Here is a 19,606-nt window from a genome sequence, read left to right as displayed (position 1 = left end):
GGCACAGCGTGAAGGGAGACACTTTCTCCCGACAAAGTACGCGAAGCGCACGGAACTCACTTGTGCGGTGTGGACTGTCTGCAGCGCGGCAGGGACGCCATGCCACCACGCCAAGGGGAGCGAGAGTTCAGGCAGACAGAGCGGCGGCTCGGGGTCGGGGCCTCCCTTCCATGCGCAGGCTCACACCTGCGCCTGTGGCTGTTGCTCAGTCCAGCTACTTAACTGCTCTCGCATTCACACTTTCAGGACAAAGAGGGCCCTGCCTCCTGGCACAGCTCCAAGGCCTGCACTCCAGCATCATTACAGAGCAGGCATCAAATGTCAGCCGAGACTGGCTTGGGAAGGACAGGGAACCCTTTGGAAGCCTCTGGGAGAGGCAGTGTGTGGACAGCAAGCCGCCCCTACCTCCTCCGCTGAAAGTCCACCTGGCCACTCCCCACACTGCAGTCATCTGAGACGCACCACCTCCTCTGGCCTCAGCTGTAACACGGCAGTTATGCTGGAGACCGGGCAGCACCTTGGGCACATCCTGAGGAAACCATGCCCCAGGGCACCAAAGAGTCTGGGGACTATCACTGGAAACTTCTCCCGAAAGAGAACGTGGGCACCACATGGCATGCCAGGACATGGGACTAAAACTCTCCAGCCAGGGCCCCGCCGCAGGGGCCAGCCCTGCCCCCTGATCGCAGAACTCCAAGGCCCACACACCATGCTTGCCCGCCCCCCCAGCCCGCCTCCACCAGGGCGGATCAGCCAGAAAGGTCAAGCACTGGACAAAGCCAAGGTCAACCATCAGGTGTATTGGGGAATGGGAGATGGGGCACCTCCAGGAGTGCCTCCCACGGACAGCCACCTTGGCAGTGCGTTGGGGGTTCAGGAGGAGCGGGGAGTTCATGGGGCTCCTCCGGCAAAGATGAGCTCCAGAGCTGCTTGGATGTCCCCACCAGTGGCCTGAAGGGCGCGCAGGCTCAGTTCATCATCGTGAATGCCCATGTCGCGCAGCTGCTGCAGCTGAGGCTGCCACTGGCTCTGCAGAAAGACGGCACCAGGGGAGAGCTGTTAGGTGCGGCCCTGCAGAGACCCACTCAGGGCTGTCCTCTGAGGGCGGGGGAAGGGGGGCTCCTACTGCAAACTCTCACTCAAAGTTCCGCACAGCACAGGATGTCTAGTAAGACTGCAAGGGAGGCTCAGGCTTTAAAGAACAAATTAAAAGTCTATCCAATTAAAGGAAAAAGAACATTTTAACATAAGGATCAACGAGAAAAGCACAAATTACCCAACGTCTCAAGTTCAAAAGACTACCTACTTTCTCCTACTACACACAGGCACACACACGCACAGACACGCACATGTGCAAAAGGGGTGAGGAGGGAAAACTTCTTTGCCGCTTCGTTTTTTTAGCACGTCACATAGTGAACAGTCTTCCTGTCGCCCACGCTCAGCCCAGCCTGGATGCCCAACTTTGTTCCGAGAAGACAAACACGTGCTCCTACACTTGCACTTCCGTTACACTCCCCTTCTGTGTGTGCACCCCTCTTCTGCTTTTCGTTCCTCTGTCTGCTTTTCCCTCTTCTGCTTTCCTAACGCTCTCAGTGTGTCCTGGATGTCTCTCTATGCCGGGACTCACAGAAACTTTGAATAACCACCACATGTTTTAACAACTCGGACGTGCTGAAGTGCACCGTAATCGGGCCAGCTCCGATCCATTGCCATCGGAATGACACCGCGGTGACGGCCTCTGCACAGGTGTCATTCTCCTCCTGCACACACACCTCCAGGACAAGTTCTGAGAGCTGGGCCTGGAGGAGTCACCTGGTGCAGGGCCCTCTGTACGGCATATCCATGAGTAGTCAGTCCACGGCATCTCCTTTTCACTAAATTGTTTTTGTTGTTAGCGCCCAGACTTTGCCTGTTTTTTTTTTCTTATTTGTTTATGGTCGCTACACATAAATGTTCACTTTTACAAGCTCAAAATACATTACTCTTTATACAATGGCTCCTGGATTTTGATGTTCAGTTATGAAAAGCCTCCTCAACTGCAAGGGTTTAAAGCCATTAAGCCCTATTTTCTTTTAGTACTTTCACAGCGTCATCAATCTCTCTGTTACATGAAGTAGGGAAGTGTGCAACCTCGGGAAAAGGCTGTGCCTGCACAGCAGAAAGGAGAGGGCAGTGGGGAAGGAATGCAAATTCCTGCAGGCGGGAGGGGCATGGGAGGAGGGCTTTTAAGAAAACCACGGAACAATTCTGACTCCCTTACAGGCTGAGTGGAACCACTGAAAGCTCCAGAGCTGGAGAAAAGGCGAGCAGGCGCCCGGCTGGGATGAAGAAAGAAAAAGACAAGCTGTCCACAGCTGCCACTCCCAACCCCTCACTGTCCACCTGGGCCACGCGGGGTAGACAACCCCCTCCCCCCGCCCCAGGCTTAAACCCGTCTCCATACTTCCTGCCTCCCTGTCCCTGGCAAGTCCCAGAAATGACCCACAACCCCACGCTAACCCTGAGCAGCAAAGGAAACGGGAAGCAGACAGTTGAGCATGGACACAGGCAGAAAGACCAACGCCGTGGGCCGTCCACCTGGCCGCTGGGTGAGCGTACCATGAGGCAGAGAGGCTGGGGCCACTCCTGCCTCACCCTCCACAGCTCCCTCCTGACCACCCTGGCCAGGCCCTCTGCTCCTCACATGCAGGCAGGCGCCTGCTTGCTCTCTCTCGGGCTCCAATCTCGGGGTCTTCTGCACCAGGACACGGCCTTGAGCCTTGTAGCTCTCAGAATGTCACATGTCCCTCCACACATGCCTGGACACCGTCCCTCCACCCCAAACAGCCCCCTCCCTGCCTGGCTAACCTCTAATTCTTTGACAATCAGCTTACACACCCTTCCTTTAGAAGTCTGGACGGACCTACACCCTCACCTCAATCCTGACCTGGGCTTCTAGCCCTGTTGCTCCCCGAGTTCAGTAACCAACTGCCTGACGCCCCTCTGGCAGCAATGAGGATGGCTCATCTCTAGCCCGGGAGCCGGACCAGGGCCCAAGCTCAGTATTTACATGCTCAGCACCCAGGCGGCACCCGCGGAGTGAAGGAATGGACCAAAACTGCTGTAGTATCCAAGCCAGGCGGTCAGTGGAGTCGGGCCACGGTCATGGGTGCAGGAGTGGAAGTCACAGGGACACCTTCCTTGGGGACAGCATCCTCCTGTTACACTGCCATGCCCCTGCTGTCCCTAGAGTGGAGCATGCCAAGTGGGAAGGCCCTCCAGACAGCAGAAGCTCGGAATCCAAGTAACCAGGAGAGCGGCACGGGCAGCAGGCGTGGGGAAGACTGACCTGAAGGCTGGGCTGCCCAGAGGCCTGCAGGGCATGCTGCAGGGCTTGGCTGAAGAGGTCATTGGTGATGGGCGTCCCTGACTGGACACCAGAGGACATGGGGGAGGTCCCAGAGGAGTGGCCCTAGTGAGACAAACCAGAGGTCAGGGCCACCCTCGGGGCCGTCTCATCTCCCAGCACATCCCCGCGGCTGTCACGTTACCCCACGGTGCCCTGGCGTGCCCACACACAGCCTCCCAATGGGGCCGGCACAAGACAACCACACAGGGCCACCTAACGACCCATTCTCCTCAGCTCCAGGGCAACGGAATCGAGCCCCTGGCCTCGCCTAGGACCCCAGCACCAGAAGCTGGACTGACCATCACTAGAAATACTTGAGCCATGAGGGCTGGGCCCTGCCAGGGATGGGGGAGCGCACTTAATGGGAGGGGCGTCCTCCTGAACTGCTCAGGAGGGGGACCCATTGGCACTGGGCTGCACCTTGGTCTTCTGAGCCCTGAGGGCAAGGCAGAGGAAGGTCTCCCAGAGAGAAACCTGTGAGGACTCAGGCAGACTTCAGCCCAAACCAGATACCGGGGCCAGCAAGGGCAAATCCATCCCGCCACTGGGAAGCTTCTCCCCTGGGGCCCAGCCTCCATCTTCCCGCCCCCCTGCCATACCTGGGTGCCAGGAGTCGGCGTGTGCGAGCTGCTCTCTGGGGTGCTGGCCAGGGCCAGGGCAGTGGCCAGCTCACTCTGGGTGATGGGCCGCGGTCCAGCAGCTCCACTGTACCCCAGGGAGGCTGGGCGGGAGCTAGAGGTGCTGCTAGAGGGCGTGGACCTGGCCCTCTGGAGAAGGGAGGCACCCTGGATCAGGAAAGGGGCCCTGTGACAGTCCCCAACAGCCCCACCCCCGTCCCATGTACACTTCTTGGGGAGCCTCCCCAAGCTGCCAGGGTCAGAAAGCAATAGTGTGGCATGGACTTGGCCACCAAAAGGCCTATGACCAGCTCACAGCTTGGGCTCCAGGCCCCAGGGATCAGCCCTCCCTGGACCAAATGCTCCAGAGGGCAGGCAGCCAGGCCACTCACTGGGTGAAAGTCATCCTCATCGTCAGAGAGCCCTTCAAAGAGGAAGCCACCTGGAGGAGGGAGAACAGATTTCAGGAGGGAGGACAGACAGGCACAGGCGCAGCTCCAGAATCCCAGCTCAGATACACTCCACATGCACCCTTCCATCTCTGCTCTTGGAAAATTACAGGACAGATGCACTGCCTGACTCAAACCCAGAGTTCCCGAGGAACTCCCTCTGCCAGTGCTATACATAGCTGCTGAGTAACGCGGCCTCCTGGGCCGCTGCCAGCCCCCGAGGGGCCCGCACACACTCTCCTGGGACTCACCTGGCATGTCCCTATATGAGCTGGAGGGCGTGCTCCGGGAAGAGGACTCAGCCCCGGGTAGCGGTGTGCTGCCTGCCACCGAGTGCAAAACCAGGATGATGGCGTTGACTAGGGCCGGGTGAGCAGGTACCAACCTGGATCAGGGCCAGGAGAGAGCCGAGGGTGAGTAAGAAAGGAACGGCACCTCTGCCATGACAAAAGTCTGGGCGGCCTCGGAAATGTCAGGCCCCTGTGCCCACCCTTAAATGCCTCAGTCTACAGCACCTCCTGCCAGTAGGCTTTGCACTCCTCTGCTCTGCCCCTAGCAACAGTGGCAAGGCCTTCAGTCTTGGGGTCCACTGTAAGTGCTTCCCCTCCCCTCGGCATTATGGGACAGGACAGCCTGGGAGGCTCGGGGGTCTACCCCTACTTCTCAGGTCCCCTCTCTTCCCTTGGTGGGGGGGCAGTGAAGGAGCCTTTTCTTCCCTTGCAAAATAAGAGACAGAACCTCTGCTGTCCCATCGAGCTCTAAACCAACAGGGATCTGCTCACCTGCCTCCTTCCCCAGCTTCACATCCTTCTAAGGATCCTCCAGAGCTATTGAATGAGAGCTAAACTGAGCCCAGCCCACCAGCCACCCCCCCAGACCCTGCTTCCCCTCCACAGCAACACGTGTTCGTGCCCTGGGCTGTCCGTCCCTCAGAGCACCCTGCTCTTCCTCACCCCTGACACACTGAGAAGGCAGACGTGGGGGGAGTCAGGGACTGGGCTCCAAGAGCCGAATGCAGGGCGACAACTAGGCTCTGGCCCGACCAGATGAGGAGACACAGGGCGCTCTTTAATCACAGGGGTGTACTTACGTATCCAGCATGTTGGGATCAGCAAAGACAGAGAAAAGGTCCTTGTCCTGGAGAACCCCTAAGGAGAACAGGACTCTCCTCAGAGACTGAAACCCCGCCAGATCCAGAAGGGAGAAGAGGCTCAACAGGGACACAGGACCACAAAGCGCCCCACGTAAGAGGCGGAAGCAGCAGAGCCCCAGCTGCACCACTGAGTGCTCTCCGTCTCGGTCCCTGCTCGCCACCTCGCCCTGCAGCCGAGCCACGTGCTGGGTGCCCACACGCCAGCCTCCCTCTTTTCCCATCATCTCTGGGTTCTTCCCTGATGCATCCAGGTGTGCAGGAAGTCCTCCCTGATTGCTGTGGTTTGGGCGAACCCTGGCCCTCGTCTGACACCTCCCCCCCAGTTTCATTTACGATGTGAGTCAGGCTGAGGGGCTGACAGCTCTTGGAGGGCTGGGTGTGCGGATCGCATCTTGGTTCCCCCCCTCAAGACCAGTGATTCTTCAAAACATGGTCACAGTCTCTTTAGGGTGACTACCCTCCTCTGGTTTCTGCCCCTCCAACAGGTGCCGCTTCCTCCAGTTCAGCTCTGAACTCACCCAGAGCAATGGGGTCACTGCTGAGGCCTGGGGTGGCCACAATGATCTGATCCAGGGACTCCTTATTGCTCAGCATCTTGAAGACCTGCAGGAGAAACAGGGAGGGCTGAGCTCAGCCACTCAGCAGGCTCCTGCACTCCGCTTAAGGACCTGCTCCCTCTAAGTGCCTGCACGTCCACCCGCACAACAAAACAACAGCCCCAGGAATCAGAGGGACCTCTTTCTTCTCTGAGGTCCTGGCTCACTGGAGGGGAAACAAACAATTTTTTCTAAAAGGCAACATCATAGTAAACCTTCAATCTCTAGTCCTTCTCCCATCTATACTTCTAAAGTTTCCAAAATAACAGCTCTCATTACAAGCCAATAACAAAGGTGTCTCCAGATGCCAAAAGTCCTTTTTGATCTCCACACAGTTATCAGTTCATAGTCATACATATCGGGAAGTTTGCAGCCGTATCAACTTTGCTTATCAACTCTCCTACAGAAAGAAGTGAGGGCATCCCCCAGTGAGGAAATCCAGGCGAGAGGCAGTGGGCAGGCAGCTCAGCCAAGTTCCAAGGTTGAGGCCCAGGGGAGACCACACGTGGATCCTTTGGCTGCAATCCTATTCATTCTGTGAGGCCAAGGCCAGGAGGGGCTGTACCGTTATCACTGGATGGAGACCAACACTGTGGAGCTGAGACAGCCTCTCTGGGGGAACACAGGGCTTCCTGAGACCCACAGACACGCAAAACCTCCCCAAGGAACCGTCGGTGGCCATGGCAACGGGCTCCCAGCTCCCACTCTACAGCTCTCTCCAGCAGTCACTCCCCTGCAGGTCTGGCCAGTCTCAGGCAGGGGGCTGCACAGCACACACTCACCGCCTCCCTGTAGGAGGAGCTGCTGTGCAAGGCAGTGTGCAGCACCCGGAACTCCCGCAGGGCGGCCACTCTGTCCACAGGTTCTGCGGACAAGACACAACAGTTACCCTGCAGCTGGGCCCTGCCCGTGCCGCAGGCACAGAACACCACTGCGGCATGTGGCCAGGCGCGGCCTGGTCTGCAGGCCCCCCCCTCGTCACCCCACCGAGACAGGCGAGTGCCCGCCCATTCAGAAAAACCCGCTCGTAACACAGAGATGAAAACTGCACTCTTTTAAGCATCTTCAGGCTACGGAAGATCCTCAAAGTCAAGTTCCCGCAGAGAGAATGCCAGCACATGAAAGAGCCTGCTGTGGTCCACACCCTGCTCACCCCACTGCAGGAACCCTGGACGCTCCCATTTCAGGAGGAGGAAGGTACAAGCCGCGCAGTAGGTTTTTACACAATGGTTTGAAGTACTTGGTGCTGCAAGCCCTCCGAATGACGGGGAGCTGCACCCGCACAGTGTGTTAAGAGAAACGGAACGCAGAGTTGTGTGTGCACTCTCTAACCAAACCACATAAAATGTGTCAGTGTGCACGGGGTCCAAGGGAGGGCAGGGGGGACAAAGGAAAGTGCAGCCCTTCGCAGGGTGACAGGAGCCAGGGTAATTGTTTTCTCTTTGACATTTTCCTTCAGAAACTGTATTTGTCAAGCTTCCAAAACAACAGCTCTCATTATGAGCCAATAACAAAGGTGTCTCCAGATGCCAAAAGTCCTTTTTGATCTCCACACAATTATCAGTTCATAGTCATACATATCGGGAAGTTTGCAGCCGTATCAACTTTGCTTATCAACTCTCCCACAGAAAGACGTGAGGGCATCCCCCAGTGAGGAAATCCAGGCGAGGGGCAGTGGGCAGGCAGCTCAGCCAAGTTCCAAGGTTGAGGTCCAGCGGAGACCACACGCGGGTCCTTTGGCTGCAATCCTATTCATTCTGTGAGGCCAAGGTCAGGAGAGGCTGTACCGTTATCACTGGATGGAGACCAACACTGTGGAGCTGAGACAGCCTCTCTGGGGGAACACAGGGCTTCCTGAGACCCACAGACCCGGAAAATTATTTTTAATATTATTTTCAATTAATATTATTTTTAATAAAAAAATACAAGAGGGACCAAGAAAATAGCTGTACTTCTAGGGTTCTTAAACTTTCACACATGCTCGCTATCAAGTGTCTCTTTAGGACTCAAAGTTCCTGTTTGACTTTTGATTTTGGGGAGTTTTGATTTATTGGAGAATATATATACATACAAACTTTCATATAAATATACGTATATTTATATGAAAGTTCAGCAGTTGTCTTAGTTTTACTTAGTTGTTCTCCTACCTAGGATATCGGCCCATTTCATAGGTGAGGAATGTGGTTAAAGAAGGGGAGCAGGGAAGGTCCCCCTGGGTCACACTTTTAAAAGTGTGGTTGCCCTCACCTACAAGGGCTACTTGGGACCCAAGGTATGGACTGTGCTCTGCCCACTCATTCCAGGAGGACGACTCCCCAAGCAAGGCCCATGGCCCCCCTGTGGCTGCATGTGGAACTACACCCTTACCTACAGTGCTGATTGGGAGGAGTCTCTCTCCTGCCAAGTATTCACCTTCAGCAAACTGCCTAATTCATTCATTCAGCAAACTCACAGTAAGCATGTACTCCACGCCTGCTCTTGGGCGAGGCACAAGAATGTAACACATAAGAGTCCCTGACATGAAGGAACGCTCAGGACAGCAGGAGAAACAAGACGAGATCAACAAAAACACACAATTGCCAAATACCAGGCTGATTTGCGCGGGGCATCTCCACAAGAGGGTTTCAGAAAGGACTCACTATAGGTTTGGGCCTTGGATGGGTGATCCGGGGGGAAGTTTAAGAAGATATGGTTTTGCTTTGCACCGGATGCTGTCAGGCAGTGGGGGTGCATTCGTGATTGCGTATCTTAGTAATTCTTACCTAAAGGAAAACTAGGGCAAGGATAAAAGTGTAACGCAAAGAAGCAGCACTCATAATAGAGGGATATTTGGCGATTTCTGTGGTTTGGACACTGTTCAGATTTTTGCCTCTGTGCACGAATGAGAGGGCACTTGTTTCTGTCTTGATCCCGCTCAGTCTCTGAGCGGCCTTGTAGGCGTCCGTGGTGTGTGAACCGGTTCCTATCCAAGGCCTGCCCGGGCGCAGGCCGGCCTCTGGGCGTCGGAGGCGCCTTTTTCTCTCATCCCATCCCATCAGAGCACAAAGGGTCTTTCTCCTTTATGTTTATATTTGAAAAGAGTGTATTTCAGGCTGATAACCAGTCACAGCAAGCGTGAACACTATAAAAATGTCAGACTTCCAGTTTAACAAAGCTGACCTTCTCATGTAGCCTAACTTTATCCTTGGGGAGGCTTTTAAAAACACAGAGGCAAAATGTAAATGATCAATTACAAGCAGCGCCTTTTATGAAGCAATCCAAAGGACAGACGGTAGAGGCTTTGCAGGTTTTCCCCAAGAGCTACTTTAATACTAGTTCGAGTATTTTCAAGTTTTAGAAAAATAAATTACCACTCTAGCAGGCGGAGGGAGCTGACTGAACACATCGATACCTGAGGCAGCTTTGAAAACAAGATTTTGAAGACAAGAGAACCAACCACATTAGGCATTAAAGCAGCCATTTCTAACCCTTTTCCCCTCGGGGCACACACACGCTAGTTACTAAAATTCTGCAGCGCGCCAACAAATGCAATGCGCTGTTCTGACAAGAAAAAAGGTCTAATTTTGACTCATCCACACAGGTTGGCTATTGTTGTGTTGGCCGTTGCCATTTTTTTATGTGACAATGTAAGGGAAAAGAGGTCAGTGGCCCTGACTAAAGTCTGGTATTGCACATTCTAAAAATTCTTGGGGCACAACGGTTGAAAATCGCTGCACTGAAGGAATCCAAGGAGTCCCCAGCTTTTTTTCTAATGAGAGCAATAACAAAAAGATGCAAAGTTCACTGAGAAATAAACTGTTAACCTAAAGAAATTTAAGTACACACACATATCACCCCATTAGAACAGTGGACAATGACCTTCAAAAGGAGAGAAACAACTCCCCATCCGTGCGTGAATGGTACTGGCGGTAAGAAGGTCAAACTGTGTTTTGTTTTATCAAGGGGGTCTAACCCAATAAGTAATAAAGATAATCTGTCTTCTATTACCGTTTCCTTAAATTGTCCCTTTGCTCCAGCCAGCCAGGCCTGTGCCTCAAAAACCCACACACCCTTCCCTTGACACCACAGAAGCTCTGCCCAAGGGCCAACTGTCATTCACCTGGTTTCTGATCAGGCTCCGGCCAGGACTTGCGCAGAACGTGGACTGTGGATCCAGGCTGAATGCCATAGAAGTCAAGAGTCTGGTCGTCTTTTAGCTTCCGGCCACAGTAGATCAGATCTAAAAAAAAGAATTATCCATTTATACTTTGCGCCTCAAAACAATGTAGATGGTTTCTGTCCCCTAGGAACCTTATTCCCATCAGACAAATAGCTAGAGAATGATATCTGCTTATAAAGTAGTGTTATTTAATAAATACATTTTAATAACAATTGTTAGCAAGTACAAACTCATAAAATACAGGATCTGTGTACAAGAAAACTGTAGAGCTCAACATTGTGGAGGCTGCTCAATTAAATGAATGGGGGATACAACAACGGAGGAGAAGCCCAGTGTTCTCAGGACTGAAAATGCACTGTTTGCCAGTTGGATCCCTCATAATATAACTTGTTACATTTAATTCCTTCTTCTTCTACTTAGAATGCCCTTGCCATCTGTGTTTCCTTGTTTACTGACTTCCTTCTAACAACCAAAGAAACAAACAAAATCCTTTTAATCATTCCTTAGGACCAACTCAAAATGCCACATACTAGAGTATTTCCCTGACCAGCTCCCCCTTCCCTGTTCTGCCCCAAATTCTTGCTCTTTCAGAAAGAATTCAAAAATGTCATAGTTAAGGAACTCTGTGATAAAGTAGTTCTGAATAACACACAACTGAGGTGGATAATGGGGGCGAAAGGAGGGAGGTTTTCAGGAACATGTACAAAGGACGCAAGGACAGAACCAAAGAGGGGTAGGATCAGGAGTGGGAAGTGGGGGTGGCTGAATACACAACTAAAATGGCAACCAATAGTTTTATTATTCAACAGACGTTTCTTTTCACCCAATACTCACTTCCCTAGAGTGTTAACATTAATGAGGCAACAAATCCCAACTTCTGAATTTACCCCTGTAATTCCAGAAGTACCCTCCCCAAAAAGAGATCAGAGCAGTCGCCCATTTCCAGTTCACAGAGACTCACCGATCAGCTCAGGGTCTGGAACTGACTCCTGGAGTTTGCCAGCAATGAGCTGCTTCAGAAATGAAATGCTATAGCCCCCCAGTGAATATTCTCCCAGCTCTGTCTCTGGCAGCCGAAGAATAGACTTCGGGGCAAGTGGCTGGTCAGCCAGTTTCACCGCCAGGTGCCAATCTGAGAGAGACATCCTCTCTCTTTCACGCTCTCTCTTTCTCCCTGCAAAGGAAATGAGCCCTCCTTAGTGGTTAAAGGACAGACCACCACCTTACGCCATCCATCGATCGGCACCTCACCACGAGGTTGGATGAGAGATAACTCAGTGAGACACGGCAGGAAAAGCACAGGGTGCAGCGTCCAGGCAGAACGAGCACCTGGGGTCCTCTCTACTAATTCTGTGATGGATGGCGAGGAACTTCCGCTCTCTAGGCCTCAGTCTCTCCACCTTTAAAGGAGACGTAAAAGCATCAGCCCACCTGAAGCGATGTTGTGAGGTTCAAATGAGATCATCCAACCCCCTCCTTTACCTACACTCATTTCTGGTTCACGCCTCTTGCTCAAACTGTTACAAGAGCTTTACAAGTTCCCTGGCTCTTGCCTCTACCTATCAAACAGCCATGCTGCCACCCGACTCATTTAAAAACACAGATATGATCAAGCCCAGGCTGGTGTTGCTCAGTGGATTGCGTACCCACCTGTGAATCGCAGGGTCACCAGTTCGATTCCTGGTCAGGGCACGTGCCTGGGTTGCAGACCAGGTCACCAGTAGGGGGCACATGAGAAGCAACCACATATTGATGTTTCTCTCCCTCTCTTTCTCCCTCCCCTTCCCCTCTGTGTAAAAATAAATAAATAAAATCTTTTAAAAAATAAATAAAATAAAAACATAGATATGATCAAGCCACCCCTCTGCTTAGAACTCCCCCGATGACTCTAAACCACCTCTACGAATTAGTGTAAACTCCACAGCCTTACAAACACATTTACATCTGTTCCCGCTGCCAGCCTCCTGCCAAGAGAACCCTGTCTCACCCTCCCCTGCGCGTAAGGCCACCCCCACTAAGCCTCCATTCAAAACAAAGTTGCCTCACTTTACACCCCTGCTCACCTGCTAACTCTGCATGTAATTCCCCTCCTTTGTCCTCTCAGCAAAACTTCGCAAACTCCTACCAAGACCAACCCAAATATCACCACCTCTGTCCTCTCTCCCTCTCCCGGAGTCTCCACATTCCTTCAGGGCAAAGAGTTACAGATATCTGTTTACTTCCAATCTCACCTTCCCCCTAACCCATTCTTGGGGGCTCTTGAAAGTAAAGACGAGAATGTTTTTGCTTTTACTGTCCTATTGCGTAGCACACATGGGTGCCCCCAAAACGCATCAGAAACTCTGAGGTTTGAAGAATCTTGTTAGGCAAGAAAATTCCTTGTTATGATCACTATTGCTTCCGAAGAGTCCTCCAGTAGGGTCGATACAAAAAGTTGTGAGGTTGACAGGCTGCTCACCAGACCCCAAGCCATCCTGCAGGTATCTCCCAGGTCCCCAGTCATGATACGGGAGGGAATAGGTTTATGTACATACCATATCTCATTTAATCCTCACAACCATTCACTGAGGCAGGCATTATCATCCACATTTTACATACCAGGCAAGCGAGACCCAGAAAGGTGAAGTCGCCGGCACAGAATCACAGACACCTAAGTGGTGGGGAGGCCGCTCTTTAGCAACGACCCCACCGCTCCCAGCGGCCCGGCTAACTTGCCACCGCGAGTGGAGCCCACGCGGCCCGGGCCCAGCGCCCTCACCCGTCCCGCGGAACGAACCCGGCCGCAGAGCCGCCGGCGTAAACACTCGCTCCGGTCCCCTCGCCGGAAACCGGAAGTTCCGTGCGGCATTCTGGAAGTTGCAGTTCCCGCGGCCGCCCCGCCCCTTGTGAATAGCAGGCCGGCAGGCGGCGCTGGGGGCCCACTTCCGGTTGCGGGGAGGGCGCGGCTCTGGGGTTTGGGGACGCGCCGCGCGGAGGCTTCTCGGTGCTGTGCTCTCCGAGGACTATGCCCCCTCGGTGTTGCGGGGCGCGACCGCGCCCTCGTGTGGCGTGGACAGCCCGTGACTCCTGCGCCGTCCCGGGAAGCGTGCAGAATCTGCTGGTCGCCCCGGGGTCGTTACAGCGCTGCAAGGGAAAACGCGGGCTGCGGGGGACCCTAGGCCAGATTGCAGACCCCGGCCCCCGTCTGCTCCGACCCTCCGTCCGCGGGGATCCTTTCCCTAGCGGCTTCTTCAGACGCCCCCAGATGGCTCTTTGCAGTCCTCACGATGAAATCAGGTGCTTGCGGCAAAGTCAGCCTCTTTGTTCTCCTTGCCACAACTTCTACGCCGCAGACCCGGAACGCGGGTTCGTCGAGGGGAGTTACTAAGTTGGGTTCCTGCTATGCCCAGCATGCTGTGGTGGGGTTTATATAATAGTCAGGAAGTTTCCACAGGACCCTTACAGAGAAACTGCATGTTTTAGCTTCCCAGGTAGAATTGGATTATGTTTGCACGGAAGTTAGGATTAGCTAAAATGTTGAAGATGGAGGCTACTTCTGATTGAATTGTATTCAAATAAAGGGGGGGGGGAAGCGAATATAAGAAAATGATGCGGTAGATTGTAGCAGCTGAAGGCTGATTGTGTCCCCAGTGCACAGGCAGAACGGGAACGTCCCAGTTGTGCGCCCTGGGATGGGGCAGCACTGAGCAGGCCAGCTGGACCGAGGACAGCACGCAACCCGCAGTGTCTGGGAGGGCCTAACATTGGAGGCCACATCTGTCTCCATCTTCAGGCTCTAGCCCTGGTTGCTCATGGCTGTCCTGCAAGTACTTTCTTCTCACACCACACTCACCATTAGGTGTACTTTCCCTTTCAGAAACCCTAAGTGTCCGGCCCTATTTAGGCCCCCTCCTCTCCTTTCTGAGCCACATCATTTAGGGTTTTGTTAAGTTTTGTTCTATGTTGTGCCCAACTGCCTGCAGAGGAAAGCAGGGGCTGTGTCTTCATTTCGTTTTCCTCAACATGCATCAGGAATGCTAGGTGAATGTCTTGTTTTCATTGATTTCACTGTAATCTCCATAGGGGAGAGGACAAGGCCAGTCTTGTACTCCACTTTATCTTCAACAACGGACCTTGGCCTGACATATAAATTTGTACTGAATGAACAATTCAGGCCGAAGGTATCTACCAAATGTGGCTGTTGTGTTGCTCCCAGGAGAGGAGGTAAACCTAAATTCCACCTCCTTACAATATTTGGAAACATTGTAATGATAAATCACTAGATGACCAAACGAATGAAGGAATAACCCAATACTAAATGGGTTTTTTGAGAACCAATTTACCAAGTAGGTGTGCTCGGAATCAAAGGTGAGATTCTAGAGAACGTTAGAAGCCTGGACACAGGGAGTCTCGATGATTCCAAAGAGGCCCACACCAAGACATATCGCAACTAAAATGGGAAGTTTAAAAGACAAATAGAGAATCTTAAAAGCAGCAAGGGAGAAACAGCTAGTAACATACAAGGAAGCTCTGGTAAGGCTAGCAGCTGATTTCTCAATGGGAACACCACAAGTCAGAAGGGACGGGCATGAAATATTCCAAGTAATGAAAAGCAAAGACCTGCAACTAAGACGACTCTATCCAGCAAGGCTCTCATTTAAAATAGAAGGTGAAATAAAGAGCTTCCCAGACAAAAAAAAAAAGACTAAAAGAGTACAACTCCACCAAACCAGCATTGCAAGTAATGCTAGAGGGACTACTATAAAGAAGACAAAAGAGAGGGGGGAGGGGGAACAAACGTAGAAAGTTAAAAATGGCTGTGAATAAGTACCTTCAATAGTAACCTTCAATGTAAATCGAATAAATGTCCTAATAAAAAGATATGGGGTACCCCTGGCTGGTGTGGCTCAGTGGATTGAGTGCTGGCCTGTGAACCAAAGAGTCACAGGTTGGATTCCCAGTCAGGGCACATGCCTGGGTTGTGGGCCAGGTCCCCAGTAGGGGGCGCACAAGAGGCAACCACACATTGATATTTCTCTCCCTCTCTGTCTCCCTCCCTTCCCCTCTATCTAAAAATAAATAAACTCTTTAAGAGAAAAAGACATGGGGTTGAATGTGTGAGAAAACATGACTCCTATATATGCTGTCAATAAGAGACACACCTCAGAACAAAGGATGTACACGGGGTGAAAGTGAAGGGATGGAAAAATATTTTATGGAAATGGACATAAAAATCTGGGGTAACAATACTTTTATCGGAAAACAGACTTCAAAGCAAAGGCTGTAACAAGAGACAAAGAAGGTCACTGCATAATACTTAAAGGAGTAGTCCAACAAGAGGATATAAACATCGTAAACATATATGCACCCAATATAGAAGCACCTAGCTATATAAAGGCAATCTCGCAGTACTTTAAGAAAGAGACTGACAGCAAGACAGTCACTGTAGGGGATTTTAACACCCCACTGTCAACAATGGACAGATCTTCCAAACAAAAACTCGACAAAGATGCTGTGGCATTAAATAACACTCTCTATCAAATGGACTTAATTGATATTTGCAGAAAATTTCACCCCCAGAAAGCAAAATGTACATTCTTCTCAAATGCACATGGAACATTTTCAAAAACAGACCACATGACAGGACACAAAACAAGCTTTAACAAATTCAAGAAAATTGAAATCCTATCAAGCATTTTCTCAGACATATGGCTTTAAAGTAGAAACTAACCTCAAGAAAAAAAGTCAAACACATTCAAATACATGGAGGATGAATAACATGTTATTAAATAATGAATGGGTCAACAATGAGATCAGGAAGAAATGAAAAAGTATCTGGAAACCAATGAAAATGAGCACACAACAGCCCAAAACCTACGGGACACAGAGAAAGCAGTCCTGAGAGAGATGTTCAGAGCATTACAGGCCTATGGAGAAAAGGTAGAAAAATCTCAAATAAACAACCTAACCCTATATCGAAAAGAACTAGAGGAACAACAACAAACAAACCCAGAGAGAGTAGCAGGAAGGAAATAATCAAGATCAGAACAGAATTAAATGACATAGAAACTGAAAGAACAGCTCAAAAGATCAATGAATCCAGGAGCTGGTTCTTTGGAAAAAAAAAATTGACAAACTTTTAACCAGCCTCATCAAGAAAACAACATGAGAGGACCCAAATAAAATCAGAATGAAAGCGGAGAAGTAACAACTGATACCACGAAAATACAAAGGATTGTAAGAAATTACTATGAACATCTGTATGCCAAGCATTGGACAACCTGGGTAAAATGGATAAATTTCTAGGAACATATAATCTTCCAAAACTGTATCAGGAAAAATCAGAAAACCTGTATAGACTGGTGACAACTAGCAAAATTGAAGCAGTAATCAAAAAACTCCCAACACACAAAAGCCCTGGACCAAACGGCTTCATAGGTAAGTTTTACCAAACATTCAAAGAAGAGCTAACACCTGTCCTCAAACTATTCCAAAAAATTCAGTAAGAGGGAAGACTCCCATGCTCGTTTTACAATTTCAAAACCAGGTAAAGACACAACAAAGAAAGAAAATTACAGGCCAATATGTCTGATGAATATAGATGTTAAAATCCTCAGTAAAATATTAGCAAACTGGGTCCAGCAATACACTAAAAAAATCATACACCATGATCAGGTGGGATTTATTCCAGGGATGCCAGGATGGTACAATATTCGTAAATCAATAAATGTAATATATCAGATAAACGAATGAGAGACAAAAATCACACGATCGTATCAATAGATGCAGAAAAAGCATTTGATAAAATCCATCAGCTATTTGTGATGAAAACTCTCAGCAAAGTGGGAGTAGAGGGAGGATACCTCATCGTAATAAAGGCCATATACAAAAAAGGCCCTGTGGGTAGAGTTTGGGGTCTAACCTAAGGGTGCTGGAAGCCGTGGGTGGACCTGCTATATTTTTAGGTGAGCTGAGTGTCCTGATGGAATGAGAGGAGGCCTGTCTCTTCTCTGCCAGTGTTCTCTCCATCACTGAATATCCCTGAGTGGATTTTTACGTCTTGTCTTCCAGCTTGGCTGCCCAGACTCGCATTTAGCAGTTCACGGTAGGGCCAATCAAATAAAAATGCATCTGGAGTGACTAGGACAGAGAACAAGACGCAGGAATGGGGTGCTGCAGGGAATGTTGACCCGCAGGGCTCAGAAGAGAGGTAGCAATTCTGAGAATTTCTCTGTTAGGGTGGGCTGAGCTGGCCTGGAAGGAAGAGGCGGGCTTGGATAGGTGGGGAGTGGCAGGCCCCGAGGGAACAGCCCGTAGAGGGTTAGGGCCAGGCGGAGCACCGAGGGAAGGGTGAGATGCCTGCGCAGGTCAAGGAGGGTGTCCACGTAACTGTCCGAACCTGTAGAGATTTTTTAGGAGTTTATTTGAGCCAAACTAACGACGGTTGCCAGGAAGCGAAGCCTCCGTGGACTGAGAAAGTGCCCGGAGGGTGGCTTTGTGCAGCTTACTTCATACATTAGAGTCACAGGAGGAGATGTGAGCATGGGGGTTGCATGGAAGCCACTGGTGGTGGATTAAGGGGGCAGGAAGAAGCAAAACGGGGGTAGGGCAAAACCTCTGCGGTTAGAGAAGAAGTACAATGGAGAGACATACTTCCTTTACATTGGTGAGTGCGAGATAGTTAACATTTACAGCACGCGGGGATGGTACTCAGGAACAAGCCAGCAGTGGGGGTTCTGTGCCAGCCTGCTTGTGCCCTGAGGGGTCTGGAAAAGGGTTATTCTGACCTTTCAAAGGTCTCTTGTCTTAGATGCAAAAAGACATCGGACAGGCTCATGTACTGTAAACACTGACTTCAGTCAAGGAAGCTACGGACCTAGGATGAGACTACCCGTGTGACCCACTTGTAGTTAGGCATTGTTACCTTCAGACCGTCCTGCGGGGTTACTTTGGTCTCTGAGTTTGTAAGGCCCGCTGTGCGGGCCTCCTCTGAGCTTGTCAGGTTTAGTGTGTGGCCCTTTTCCATCCATAAGGGTTTCCCCTGTGCAACTCGCCTGGTTCAGCCCTACACCCCTCATATGGCCTTCTAAGGGGCGGGCCAAGAACAGTGGTAGCTGCGGTGGTTGGTGGTCATGGCCACGCTCTGGCTTGTGAGAGAGCCACGCCTGCACACGCCAGCACGCTATAGGTGGGATTCCCAGGTGTGGCCTTCAGCCATAGACATCTCACTTTCGAATTGCTTACCAATATTTTGAAGCTGGGAGTTCCGACAAAACCTCGACTTCCAGTTTCCCTTGAAAAATCAGTCTCTGCCATACCGGCTATACTTCCCATGGCCCCCGTGGGCTAGAGTGGAGTCACAACTGCCCTGTGAACAGGGCATGTGCCCTCCCAGGGCCCCCAGCCCCACCGCAGCTGCTCACCATTCTTAGGACCTCCCTGGTCTCTGCCCCCAGCAGTGGGGCTGGGTGGGGCAGGAAGAGTCGCCACCGGCAGTAGCTGGAAGGCCAAGGTGGGCACCGAGTTATGAGGACTCGAAGCAGGAAGGGCTCTAGTGGCTTGGGCTCCTACACCTCCATCCTTAACTTCCCACAGGCTTCTTGTGAGGGTTTGGTTACTCCTTTGAAGAGCAAGTGTAGCCATGGAATCAGGGCTGAGGAAAGGGTCAGCGGAAGCTGGGAGAGTGGCGGGCCCTCTGAGTAGGGCCGGGAAAGGCTTTGCTGGGAAGGCTGAGCAGAGCTCCAGGGGCTCCGCTCCTGTGGGCCTGTGGACCTCAGGGGGGTTGTGTGTGTCTCTCTCTGATTGCCCATGGAGTCTTCCTGGGTTTGGCTGAGACTTAGCTGCCCTGCGGGGAAGATCCTGGCAAGTCAAGGCATTTTTCCCTAGGTAGGAGCTCCGACACCATTTTTTTCTCCTGACTTCCTCCCTCCACTCCCCCCCCCACCACCATATATGGAATTTTGGGGAAGGGGTGAGCAGGAATGTGCCTCCCCCTCAGGCCTGTCAACATCCACATCTGTTGCTTCCTTTGCCGGTCCATTTCCCGTCACTGTCTGGGGGTGGGGATTGCACGCCTGTCCTTGGTCCTGGCTCAGGAGCCAGCCATGGCCTCCCACGAGGCAGGCAGGGAGGCCGAATGCCAACACTGGTCCCGTGCTCTCCCTGCCCCAGAGAGGGCTGCCTGCTGCCCTCCAGGCCCACATTCTAGCTGCCCTCTCCCCCTCTAGAGCTGCTGCCCAAACCACGGGCCTGGTCCTCACCTCCC

The 19,606-nt window shown here is 51.6% G+C and overlaps 1 protein-coding gene across 14 annotated transcripts in view; it reads right to left on the bottom strand.

Annotated features, from left to right (window-relative positions):
- Positions 1-780: 780 nt before the first annotated feature.
- Positions 781-19,606, bottom strand: part of LOC112301877 (ubiquitin-like protein 7) — a 22,663-nt gene continuing 3,837 nt past the window's right edge. Inside the window, exons 1-13 of one of the 14 annotated variants that reach the window (XM_045192667.2) lie at positions 13,139-13,155; positions 12,961-13,012; positions 11,614-11,762; positions 11,324-11,536; positions 10,303-10,422; positions 6,986-7,068; positions 6,126-6,210; positions 5,545-5,602; positions 4,706-4,839; positions 4,398-4,447; positions 3,988-4,155; positions 3,329-3,451; positions 781-1,029 (exon numbers count right to left, since the gene is read on the bottom strand). In XM_045192667.2, coding sequence (XP_045048602.1) covers positions 892-1,029; positions 3,329-3,451; positions 3,988-4,155; positions 4,398-4,447; positions 4,706-4,839; positions 5,545-5,602; positions 6,126-6,210; positions 6,986-7,068; positions 10,303-10,422; positions 11,324-11,507 — 1,143 coding nt within the window. In that variant the 5' untranslated portion in view covers positions 11,508-11,536; positions 11,614-11,762; positions 12,961-13,012; positions 13,139-13,155 and the 3' untranslated portion in view covers positions 781-891. Of the gene's footprint in view, positions 1,030-3,328; positions 3,452-3,987; positions 4,156-4,397; positions 4,448-4,705; positions 4,840-5,544; positions 5,603-6,125; positions 6,211-6,985; positions 7,069-10,302; positions 10,423-11,323; positions 11,537-11,613; positions 11,763-12,012; positions 12,370-12,425; positions 12,857-12,896; positions 12,929-12,960; positions 13,226-19,606 lie in introns of those variants that run through there. The other 13 variants (XM_045192666.3, XM_053929200.1, XM_045192665.2 and 10 more) reach the window with 13 other exon arrangements.

Source organism: Desmodus rotundus, chromosome 7, assembly GCF_022682495.2.
Source record: "Desmodus rotundus isolate HL8 chromosome 7, HLdesRot8A.1, whole genome shotgun sequence".
Classification (NCBI taxonomy): domain Eukaryota; kingdom Metazoa; phylum Chordata; class Mammalia; order Chiroptera; family Phyllostomidae; genus Desmodus; species Desmodus rotundus.
This window is presented reverse-complemented; position numbering and strand designations above follow the sequence as displayed.